This window comes from Lissotriton vulgaris, chromosome 3_2, assembly GCF_964263255.1.
Source record: "Lissotriton vulgaris chromosome 3_2, aLisVul1.2, whole genome shotgun sequence".
NCBI classification, from domain to species: Eukaryota; Metazoa; Chordata; class Amphibia; order Caudata; family Salamandridae; genus Lissotriton; species Lissotriton vulgaris.
This window is the reverse complement of record NC_141690.1, coordinates 181,781,968-181,794,473: the sequence shown is the minus strand read 5'-3', so window position 1 is coordinate 181,794,473 and position 12,506 is coordinate 181,781,968. Positions and strand designations below refer to the sequence as shown.

At 43.0% G+C, this 12,506-nt stretch overlaps 1 protein-coding gene across 1 annotated transcript in view; it reads left to right on the top strand.

Annotated features, from left to right (window-relative positions):
- GRK4 (G protein-coupled receptor kinase 4) overlaps positions 1-12,506 on the top strand; it is a 429,001-nt gene that overhangs the window by 299,338 nt on the left and 117,157 nt on the right. Inside the window, exon 6 of the mRNA XM_086964159.1 lies at positions 11,122-11,214. Coding sequence (XP_086820285.1) covers positions 11,122-11,214 — 93 coding nt within the window. The remainder of the gene's footprint in view (positions 1-11,121; positions 11,215-12,506) is intronic.

Below are 12,506 nucleotides of genomic sequence, written 5' to 3'. Positions count from 1 at the left end.
GCTTAACTTGTGTAAAAAAATGTTTTAAATGTGCCAGGGCCCTTGTCAGGAGGCCACTGGAGCTTTCACCACCCATTCCCCCTGCCAACGCCGCCAGTGACAAAACCAATACAACTACTAACCATCACATCCTACAATGTGATGTTTCAGACTATTCTAGGCCCCCAAAGTTATAAGAATTGCTTGGACAGTAGATAGGGTGACCAGACGCCATGATTTGCCCAGACGGTCCCTGTTTTTCACCTGCTGTCCGGGCAAATTTCAGGAAATTTAGCTCCGGTCCCAGTTTTTAGAGAGGGTCGACTGAAAAAGGCAGGAGGTGCTTATTTTGTTTTACAGAGCAGGGATAGTTAGCAGTTGTTTGAAGAAAGCAATCTAATTAACAGGCAAGTTTCCGGGTTTAAAAATTGCATTTTATTTATGTTCTAGCTGCCTGTTCTGTAATTCCCTGCTGAGGAGCGCTGTCATTCTGTGTGCTTGCTTGAAATAAAACTGTAGTCCTTCTATTTTCGTGAAATGTCACGGTTTTTGGCTATAAAAATTCTGGTCACCCTAGCACAGAGGTCTTCAAACTTTTGTAGGTTGAGCCCCCCAGCTGAATTTTTTAAGATGTTGGGCCCCCCCTACCACCTGACAGAAATTTCTGGAATCTGGTACACTACATAATCGACCGCCACGTGCATATCAAGGGCCATATTCGGCAAATAATGGTTAACACAATAAGAGTGCTTAGTAAACTGCAGGTTTGTGAATGGGTGTGGTGAAATGACAGAGGCTTATTACACAGCTCAAAACACAATTTTCCAAGAGAAAATGCGCGCACATTCTTTTTACTGGGATGCTTTGTTTTACACATGACCTAGATTAATAATAACACCACCAACATAAATGTGTGGACCCGTTTTGATCTAAAATTGCATGAAACAAAAACATTTCTCTGCAAATAGTAATAGACTCTCTTACATCAATCACATTAAAAAGAAATTACACAAAACAGTATTTACAAGAATCTGTTTAGGAATTATTCCATGCCATCAGGGCAAAAACAGAGCGGCCTCTGTTAAGGGAACCAATGAAAGGCTGGATTGCAGTGCATGTAAATATGTCCTTTTGTAATATAGGATGAAAACCTTGATGGGGCCCGACATGTCCATACTTGTGAACAGGGGTGCAACAAGACCCGAACTTCGGGGGGGCTAAAACTCCCATCCAGGGCTGGCCCTAGCACTGGTCGCACATAGTGCAACAGTCTGTTTTGGTGCCACTCCCCCATATCCTCCTTCTCCATGAATTTGCACACTACCACTCACCAACAATGCACCCCATCTCTCTATAGCACCTTTCTGGCAAACATTTCATTTTTTTATAGTGCTACTCATAGTTTACCCACACTCTTTGATCTGCATGGTACACGTTCTTTGTAGCAGGCACATCAAACCTCTGCGCTGTGCGGGTGTCAGAAGTACCCATGTGAGTGCACGTTGAGCGATGCGACAGTGTGGGAGTAGGGTAAGAGGAGTGACTGCAGGGTGAGTGAGGTGACCATATGAATTTGGTGCGGATGTAAGTGCAGAGTGGGACAAATGAATTTATGGTTAGTGATGGTCTTATTTGAAGGAATATGCACATTGAGCAGTAAGGGGGGCATGTGAGTGAAGTGTTTCATTGGTGCAGAGTGAGTAGTGTGCTCGTGTGATTGCAGGGTTTGGTACAGGGTGAACAGCACAAGTGCATTGTGAGTGTAGAGGGATCACTGAGTTCAGAGTGAGCGTGTGAATGGTGTGAGTGCATGGTGATCAGAGTCAGTGCATGGTGATCATTGTGTGTGCATTGTGATCATTGTGAGTGCATGGTGAGCGGGTGAATGGTGTCAGTGCATTGTGATCACTGTGAGTGCAGGGTAAATGGTGTGTGCGTGGTGATCGCTGTGAGTGCATTGTGATCCCTGAGAGTGCAGGGTGAATGGTGTGAATGCATAGTGATCAGTGTGAGTGCATTGTGATCGCTGTGGGTGCAGGGTGAGAGGGTGAATGGTGTGAGTGCATAGTGATCAGTGTGAGTGCACTGTCATCACTGTGAGTGCAGGGTGAACATTTATTTATTTATTTATTTTTTGAGTTTTCTATAGCGCGAACTTGAACCGATTAGGTTATCAGAGTGCTTTACATAGCACCAGTTCCGTTACAAGTTATCACAGCAGTTTACATAGAATCAGTTACGTTGCACATTTCAGGATCTTGAACCGATTAGGTTATCAAAGCGCTTTACATAGGACAGCCTTCGATGTCCAGTGCCCTCCTCCGCCGTGTAGCGGGGGACCTCTTCCAGCCCTCCGAAGTCGTCGAGCTGTCGGGACTAGGCTCCTGGAATTTCAGCTGCTCTAGAAGACGCATAGGGGTGGTATATGGTGTAAGGACTTCAGCGAATACCAAAGCTTAACATTATTGCAATCGGTCAAAGGTCTACTGCATACACTAATGATTAGAGTCATCTCTACACACATAGGGAGGGGATATGACTGGATAAACTCCAAGAGTCACATAGGCATGGTATATGGTGCTAGGTCTAAAGCAGATACCATTAATTAGAGTTATTACCATAAGTCAAAGAGCAGAGTTCCATAAGTGTGGATGCAGCCATAGCACAAAGGGAGGGTGGGAGGGATGCAAGGGCATGGAGAGAAGGGGAAGCACAACAGGGAGGAAACATTTGAGGGTCATCCACAGTGAGAAGGGCTGAGGCCAGGGGCATGGTAGGGGGCCAGAGCCCAGAGAAACTGTCCGAGAACAGCAGCAAAGTGTCGGTCAGAACAGAGCAAAAGTCAAGAAGTCCAGCAGAGAAGGTGGGAGCCCAGGTGAGGGATGACGCCGGAGGCCAGCCGCAGGCACGTCGCCATCCTGGAGAGCCTGCAGCCATCCAGCTCGGTGGGCGTGAGAGAGCGCAAGGTGGCGAAGGTGCAGGTGCGATCACGCGTTGAACATGAAAGTGAAAAGAGAGAATGAGGAGTGAGTTGTGTGAATGCAGGGTGCATTCCCAGACACTTGAAGTAACTCAGCAGGTTATTGATGGCAGCGTAGGGTTTCAGATATATGTTAAACTATTGCTATTATGGCATTAACCAGGGAACAAGGTGGAAGAAATAAATGTGCTGATCTTTCAACAAACTTCCAGTTTCATGGTTAGAGTTGCCAGCTCATTATTTTGATGGCCCAGTTGGTACAAAAATAGTCACCTAAAGCTGTATTGTCAGCACTTGTCTGTGCATACTTTGAACAGCAAATATAAATAGTAGCACTTTTAATTGTGTTTAAGGGCTCCCTGAATGGTCCATGACTGATAATAAAATAAAAAATGGAACAAAGACAGAAAAGTCACATTACAAATGTATACATACTTATTTATTTTTAAGCATATTTGGTGTCAAGACAAGCAATTTGCAGGCTGTTTAAAAAACACAAGATGGCTGGCATTTTTCTTATGGTAACTTGAAGCCCTGTGGGTGTTGCGGTACCTGCCTGTGCACATTTAAAAGAAACATTGCCTGCCTGTGCACATTTAAAATAAACTTTGTCTCTCTCCTTTCTGCAAAGAGCTTCCTCACAGTATGGGGTTAAACTGGTAGATCTGAAATGCTTCAGCTGCTTTAGGAGGCAGGATGCCTCCTTTGCTAAAAATGAAAGCAAGTAAAGACTGTCCTTTCAGCTGCAGTGGGAAGCAAGGAGTCTCCTCTGCTATGAAATCGAACATAAAGGAACAGGACTGTCTGTTAGTTTGCTTTCGTTTTTAGCTGAGGAGACCCTGCCTCCCACTGCAGCTAAAGCATCCCAGCTCTACCGATTAACCCCCTCCTGGGAAGGCTGTTAGCTCTCTACATCACAAAAGCAAAAGTCCGAGCCTTATCTATTTTCCCTCCCTCCCCCTCCCCCTCCAGCCCTCAGTTACCAGAGCTCGACAATAAACAGACTCCATTTGAAGGGGTGAAGACTTGCACGCCTTGGGACAGTAATAGAGCCTGTGGAGTGTGCGCCCCCCCTGAGATAGTGTTGTGCCCCCATGGGGGGCGCACCTAACAGATTGAAGAACTCTGCCCTAGCAGTAGGTATTAATCATGTTTAATGTATATTGAATGAATCAAAAAAACTGTTGTTCTGATCATCTCTAATTTAGACAAACAGTGCCACCATGTGGCGGACTGTCATAAGTGCCGGTATTGATAATTAGATGCCAGCACCGGACTTCAACAGCTCAAATTAAGCACTAATTGGTATTGAGTATTAAGTTATCAAGAATTGTGGTTACATGTTCTTTGTGTTAAGTAAAGGGCTGGTTAGAGTTTTGTAAAAGAACTTACCTGTCACCCGCCGCATCACCCCTCTTCTCCTCACGGCAGCACAGGCTCCCAATCTCCCCTATGGCCAATCCTTATGCGGCTCTCATGCTGCAGACAGCAGTGCCCATCACTTCCCCTCCGTGACTGCCCCCACTATGGCCACACCCCCGAGACTCGCCCTTATAACTTTAAAAATAAAAAGATATTAAACCTGTTTTATAATAGTTTTATTTGTCAAGTTTTGAGACTCTGCTAGTTTGTTCTTCAGGAAAGTTGAAAAGCCATAATATACGGCTTTGTCTATGATACATGTCAGTGGAGATCTGTAAGAAACTGAGCGATATGCTGTGATTTCTTAGCGTCTGTGATAGGGCAAGAAGCGTATGAAGCATAGCCTTGAGGCATGCCATTGTTTACTTAGGTAAGCCCAAAAAATATATCTTTAATACCATCTGGGCAGAAAAGAACCATTGCTGAGTCACTGTTCTAAAAAAATGAGGGAAAAATGGAAAGCCTTAGCTTCATTTGAAGATGGACTTAGAAAATGAGGCAGTTTTGCTTATTTTGGATATCTAGTAGGTCATATTTAATTTTTCCCAGTGATGTAATCAAGTGGTTTGGAAAGTGTTACAAGGGCGGTACAGACATCAATTTTTCCTACTGGCCCAAGGCCTTGTTGAACAGGAGGGGTGAAAAGTCTTTGGAGTGCAGAAGGAGGAATTCAGTTTGTGTTAGGTTTTCATTTCAAGGACAATACGGAGATCCAGTTCACTATTTTCGAGAAGATTTTTACAGTCAGCTCGTTTGCAAGATTTGAATTTGAGATAAAGTTATGTATTATCTGCGTGCTGGAATTTGGTGTGATTTTGATAGCATTGAACGTAATCGTTTCATGTAGAGATTGAACAGGGGGGCGGGGTAGAAAGGGTGGAGCCATGGGTACACCTGATTTAATCGTTAGTAACGGAGATCAGAAAGAGTCAATTTTTACTAATTGGTTTTTGGATGAGATAAAGGAGGAAAACATTTCCACAATCGACCCTAAATATCCATTTTGGTTGATAGGACATTGACCAAGGTTTCATGGTAGATGGCACTCAGTGTGTAGAAAACGGGGTCTCAATAATATTAAGGTCCTTCTCCTCGTTAGCATTCAGCAACTCAATCTTCTAGTTTACATAGTGATAATAACAAAATCCGGTGCATTATTATGGTCTTTGAAGTAAAGAAAAGATCGGATCAAGGATGAATCTAAGCTCCTGAAATGTGTTTCCAGTAGGCTGGAAAGATATGAGTCTAACTTTAAGGCCCGGATAGGATACACCACCACAAACGTTCCTGATGTCTTGTCTACTGTATTACAAGTGCCTTTGACTATGATGCCCTTATAATACTGTGGACAGGATATCCGCCACGTTAGTGACAGAGTACCCTTCCACCAAACTCTAACCAAGGCCCTAAGTCATATACATGTGCCTTTCACTATCAGCTAGGAATGGAGGAGCCATGTTTGATGAAATTTGTCGCTGTTTCCACGGGTGAGTGTCACAGTCGCATCTTGTGTCTTATATCTTGTAAAGCTCAACTGTGTGCTACAGTTCACTCCAATCAAACTCCACACTGCCAGTAGAACCAATATTGGGCTGTTTCACTACTACGGCACAATATGATGAGAAATGTATAAACCCATGTTTTAATGGGTTACAAAACCCGGGAGCCAGGCTCATGTGTGAATAAAGTAGAGGTTAACCTGCCTATTTTTATCACCTGGTGTCCAGTAAAGGATGCAGGTCAAGTTTCAAGATCCTTAAGTCTACAAGTAGTATACAGTGCAAGACCAAAACTGCTGCCTATGGGCCAGATGTACTAATCTATTTTGCTGTAGCTAACCTGCAATTCACAAAATCACAGGGTTACGACCGTAAAAGAGCCATTTCTAATGTAAAAGAGAGATTTTCCAGCTCTTAAAATGGGTTCTGCGTCTCACCCCAGATAACAATTTGGATTGGGTCTGGAAAGGGAGTTCCTTCCAAACTGCAGTTCAGTATTGACTATATCAATGGTTTACAACTGCAATGCTGGTCGCAGCGACAGACTTTTCAAAGGAGGGGATGACTGATTTGCAAAGGAGAAGGAATATCCTTGGGACCTCTTCGCCTCTGAGAACCGTGCTGTCATCCTCAGGGGGAGGAGGCACTACTTCTTGCTTCCACTGAAGTTTTCAAAGTACTAATGTCTCTTAAAAGAACACAGGTGGGTTTAAAAAAAATCACTTCGGAATATAAAGTCTGGGATGGTGGTCTGATATCCTTTGAAGGCCACAGTCCTCGTGTTTTCAACCAAACACAGGAGGTCGGAAATTGTGATCTGCCTAATCAATATTAACTAGACAGGCCATTCTGTGACCACCTGCGAATGATGGTTTTGTCTATTAGTACACTGGTAGATTTGCAAAATCTGAATACATTAGCAAAATGTCTGGCACAATTTGCAACCATTTTTACTAATGAAATAACATTGCATCTGGCCCCATGTTTTCTAAAGGAGTTAGCCCGTGATAGGCCTTAAAAATTGTTTCTGGTAGGATCACTACAACGTTTGGACTGGATTTCTAACTTTACTTGGATTTCACAGTGGCTTCCAGGAAGACTCTTTCAGCCAGATTCATCAAACCAAAATCCGCACGCAAAGGGCCAGATTCTGAGAATCTGGCCCTTTGAGAGCGGTATTTTTGCATTTGGGATGCATCATCCCAAATGCAAAAATAGCAATTTTAGTAATCGCTACATTGCGATTATTTGCATTTAAGGAATCTCAATTTGAGATTCCTTAAATGCAATGCATGAACCATTTCAAAATTGCGAATTCGCAATCTGGGGCCACTATTTACCACGAAGTCTAACTATGTGGTAAATAGCAAAAACTTAGAAAAATGCACTTTAGTGCATTTTACTGAGTTGTATGTTACACACACACATGTCCTTGGGACATGTGCGTGCGCCACACCAGTGTACATTACCATTACAGGGGTGCAACAGGGTGTCCTTTGGACACCCTGACACCCTTGAAATTGCTTCCTTATTTGCGATTCGCTAATTGCTAATCGCAAATGAGGAATTACTCCCCATCAGGGCTGGACTGGGAACCACAACCGGCCCCGGCAAGGTGCTCGGCTGGCCCCCCTCCCCACTCGGGGGGAGGGTAGGGGGAGTTGGGGGTGCCGCCAAGCTCTTTGCCGGGGTCGCTTTTCGGCCGATTTTGGTACAGGGCCGATTTTACAGCTATGCTGCAAAACCAGCCCTGTAACAAAAACGGCCCCCCGGGGCCCAAAACTGGCCCCCACCCGTGCGGCGCACCGAGGGATTGCCCGGTGTCCGCTATGGCCAGTCCGGGCCTGCTCCCCATTCATTCCTATTGCGATTTCTACATGCATCCCGTTTTGCGAGTCTTTAGGGTTTGCTTAAAATTCGCTATTAAGGACTCGCAAAACATTACTGATGAATCTGGGGGTTGGGGTTTGTGAACAGTTCCAGTCACAGATTCGCAGGAGCAGTTCTTCTGGATTTTGATGTTCAATTCCAAGCTTATGCCATGTGAAGGTGCTTCCGCATATGTAAATATATTCGGTGCATGTTTAGGCATGTGTAAGTGCATGCAGGCCAACATTTCATAACAGGAAAGTGGGAGATTTCGAAACAAAATTGACGAATTTTCCCCATTAATTTCTTCAATTGAAGCAGAGGTAATTTCATGCGCAAAATAGCTAAAAAAATAAATAAAAAACAAGAGCACTTTTTGGCTTCCAAGAATCGGGTGGCTCGCGCCGGAATGGGGTATATCGGAATGTATGGTAGGTAGATGCTTCGCATCCTTAACCGGTAACAAACTTCCTTTTGCGACGGAGGTGGATTTACGAGGAGGCTGGAATGAAGCCTCGACGTTTACGTCAAACCCGCGCAGCACTTTTTGTACGGGTCGCAAATTACATATTTTTCAATGATAAAACAAATGTCAGTCGGTAGTTTTTGTAACCACTTGTTTCTGTAACTGTTTTTTTTTGTTCGCAGCTAGCGATGATTTAGACCTTGTTAACTTGCCAATTTCTAACTGCATTTCTTGCTCGTTCATTTCTCGCCTGTGATAAGCTTATCAGAAGTCTATAAATCAGCCGCCCGTTTGATAACATGCCGTTTTGATGACGTCTGCGGCCCGGAAGAAACTCCCGTTTTCTGCCTTATCCAATCGCTTGACTGCATTTGATGTTCAGAATTGAACTGCGCAGATAGCATGAATATCAGCTCGCATATTTGTGTGCGATAGTTTTTTTTTACATTTATTTTTTGCCATCAGACAGTGATGAAATGTCCTAGAATTGTTGCACGGAATCACGCGTGTGGGGTTTGTAGTCATTTTGTGGAACAATGAGTGGGTGCAATGTCTCTACTTTTCCAAAATGAGATGTCAATATTTATAGTGGGCACCAGGGGAAAATAAGTGCGAAATATGGACATTTCGCTGGATTACACCGCAGTCTTTGACACTACATTCCTAAATGCTTAACTAGTTTCAGATGGATCGGAAAGGTGTGGTTGGTGGATATAAGCACTGCTCTAAAGGCCCTATTACAGTGGTTGCTTCAAAGGCAGGCAAGGCAGCCTTGCTTTCTTTCTCTTGAAAACCAAGGGACCCATTTCCTGCATGAAAAAAACATGGCTATTGTGTTTGCCATGTTTGCTTTTCCACACCTGCAGATAAGTGAGTTTGGTAAAGCAGATATTTTTACTTCCAACATGGCTGCTGGAATATACCAAAATTGCGAAGTTGAATTCAGAGGGTTAAGGGACCCGGGGCCAGATGAACAAAGCTTTTTTGAGGTCACAAAAGGTCCAATTCATAGAATCAGGCCGTTACCGACCCCAAAAGAGCATTTTTGGAGGATGTACTAAAGCCACATTCTGATTTGGCAACATATTTGTTATTAGAAAGGGGTGTGAAGTAAGGTATTAGGAAGGGGCGTGTTTAAGGCGTCCCTTCCTAATAACGAGTCGCAGTGGTATGTATGAATGTTTTGCAACCAAAATGTGGTCGCAAAACATTCGCATTTTACCACTAACTTCCAACACCAAGTCCGTGGTAACCCATTCGCAAATGGGAAGGGGGCCCAAAGGGATGCCTTTCTCTTTGTGAATGTTTGTAAAAAAAGGTTTAAGATCAGGCAGTGGTCTCAGGGACCACTGTGCCTACTCTTAAAAAAATGCAAAGAAAACTTTTAATTTATCTTTTTGAAACGCATCGCTTTTCTTTTAGGGAAAACGGGTTGCTTTAAAAAAAATTGCTTTATTGTAAAGCAGTCTCAGACATGTTGGTTTGCTGACCCGAGCAGGCCACCATTCCTATGATTTTTGCAATTCTCAATGACTTGCAAACCGAGACCTATCTAATGAATATTAATGAGGTAGGTCCATATGTGGCCCACTGGGAATCGCAGAAAGTGTAACGCACACTTTTGTACATAGGTGTTACCAAACAGAAAAAAATCACTATTTGGTCATGGCAAACCCTCACCTACGTACAGCTGGCCCCAAGATGTCATTAAGGGGCCAGCAACATATGGCGTGCTCAAATGATTAGCCCACTGTAGAGCCATGGTGTTGGCAATCAGCCTATCCCTTTACGTAAAAGGCATCTTGGTTGTCAACAGAGGCAAGTCTTTTCCTTAAGAGTGAAAGGAAAGCAATCTACTGAACAGAGCATCAACAGCTGCAGTGACACAGAGGCCCTGCCCCCATCCCATGTTCCTGAGCCCCACTGACTTGCCTAAACTACACTGTGCACCAGACACCAGGGGCCAGATGTACTGTTTACTGCTCTGTTTGCTGTATTTTTGTGACCAGTAAATATTTTTACAAACTGCCCTTTCCGCACACACATGTTGCTTGGGAAAATTCAGATTCAGAGTGGGTTGCAATCCATCTTATCTCATTAATACTCATGAGGTAGGTCTCAAATTGTGATGTACTCCAATTGGAGGCCCTCACTGGGATTGCAGCCTGCTGGGATCAGCAGATCATCATGTCTGTGATTGCCTTTCAATAAATTAAACTTTTTTTCTATAACCATCCCGTTTTCTTAAAAGGAAATGTGACTTCGTTTCATAAGAAAAATTAACTTTTAAAAAAAAAATAGTGTTTGCAGTGGGCGGTTGGACCACTGCCTTCTGCTCAATAATTATTGTTTTAACATTCACCACCTCAGTTTACGGGCTGGTAACTTTTCAATGGTTTACGATTGATACATATGGATAGGAATCGCTATATGGAAGAGACCCCTACATCATTATTCCCAAATAGCATAGCAGTTCCCTAGCAATTTCTCAACTTGTTTTAGGAGTCTGAAAAAGTTATCAACTACGAAAATGGATGTAGTGCATTGGAAAAACGTTTGCAGTTGCAAACTCCAAGTCAGAGCGTGTGCTACCATAAAAATGCTGGGTACATCTCACCCCAGTTGAAAAAGGCTACTACCATCCTTTATTTCTGAGTGTTTATAATATCTATGTTCCGATAAATCAAATGCTGACCTGTCTTGAGGAATAGCCCTACAAACATATTACAAACTCAGGTAATGTTTTTGGGACAGTCATGCCATGTGGCTGCACTAGGCAGTGCTGGCACCATGTACCAATATATACTATTCATCAAATAATGTGTCTTTATGTTCAAATAAACAGTTACAACATTAACTTTAGAAAGATAAATATCAAACCGGACCTTGTGCTTTCTGTTCCTTAGGGTTATTCATGATTATTTAAGCGGAGTACCCTTTGCGGATTATCAGGAAAGCAATTATTTCTCACGGTTTTTGCAATGGAAATGGTTGGAAAGGTGAGTTTATTTATTACATGACTTGAATGTTATTTACATTGGCAACAGTAACTGTAGGATGTTTTGAATGGGCTCCACAGTCATACACTGCGGATGACCACGCTTATTGGGCTTTGAAAACCAGTGGATTTCCCAAGCGGAGATAAAAATGCTATCTTTGTCTTTTTTGTTTTTTAATGCGAATTCAATGTAATGCAAAAATGAGGAGAAATCTGCCAGTAATACATTTTCAGCTGACCGCCACTTGTTCATATGGACTGTGACATTCTGTTTATTTTAACGTTTCTTTCTATGAATTATATGTGTAATGATGGTACAAAAAAGACTTTCTGTCTGTTACATTCTAATGCTGTATTCCTCTTTCCTCTTGCATTTTTAGATCTGACCGGACATAACAGTTTTATCTGTCTTGCAAGCCTCAAGTTGAAAAAAAAATATATACATATATATGTGTGTGTATATATGTATATGTATATGTGTATATATATATGTATGTATATATATATATATATATATATATATATATATATATATATATGTGTGTGTGTGTGTGTAGAGAGAGAGAGATATAGATATGTATAATCCTCATCAGCCAGGCTATCTTGAATCCAGTGAGCATAGCCTGCCAACTTAGGGCGAACAAAGCATCCTGGGACCGGTTTCGGATGCATCATCCCATTTTGTATCGCTTTGTTCGCCCTATGTTGGTAGGGTATGCTCAGACGTGAGTCCCTTGCTCACTTGGCCACTGGATTCAAGATAGCCTGGCTGATGAGGATTATGAATCCAAAACCGCTCCCAGGATGCTTGATTCCGGTCCAGGGAAGACATGGCTTGGCAGTTCGGGCTGGACTGTTCCCATGAGGCACAGGGTCAGACTGATTTGCATATGGCCATGTCTGAACTGGGGTGGCGGAGTGAGCTAAAGAATGGTGATGGTATAAACCCAGAACAGTTGACTGGGGGTGAGTGTTTGATTTGCTCAAACGCTCCGTCCATCATCCCCTTTTGTATCGCTTCTTACTAGCTCCCAGGACTCAATTGTAGTTACTTCTGGCTAATCTTGTCAAATTTGTTTTGCGAGCTTGGACTGCCAAGGACAGTTGCCTTTTCACTTTCCGGCATTCACCATTGTACCACCGCATGGACCTCTGTTTCCTTCCCGCCCAAATTCTTGGTGGTTCAAGGAAACATTCTTTTAGTGAGTTAAATAGTAAAGTGTTAATCGCTCCGGGAAATTCATGCAGGGTAAATCAACAAAATGGACTAGAGCAGAGCAAAAAAGATGAAAA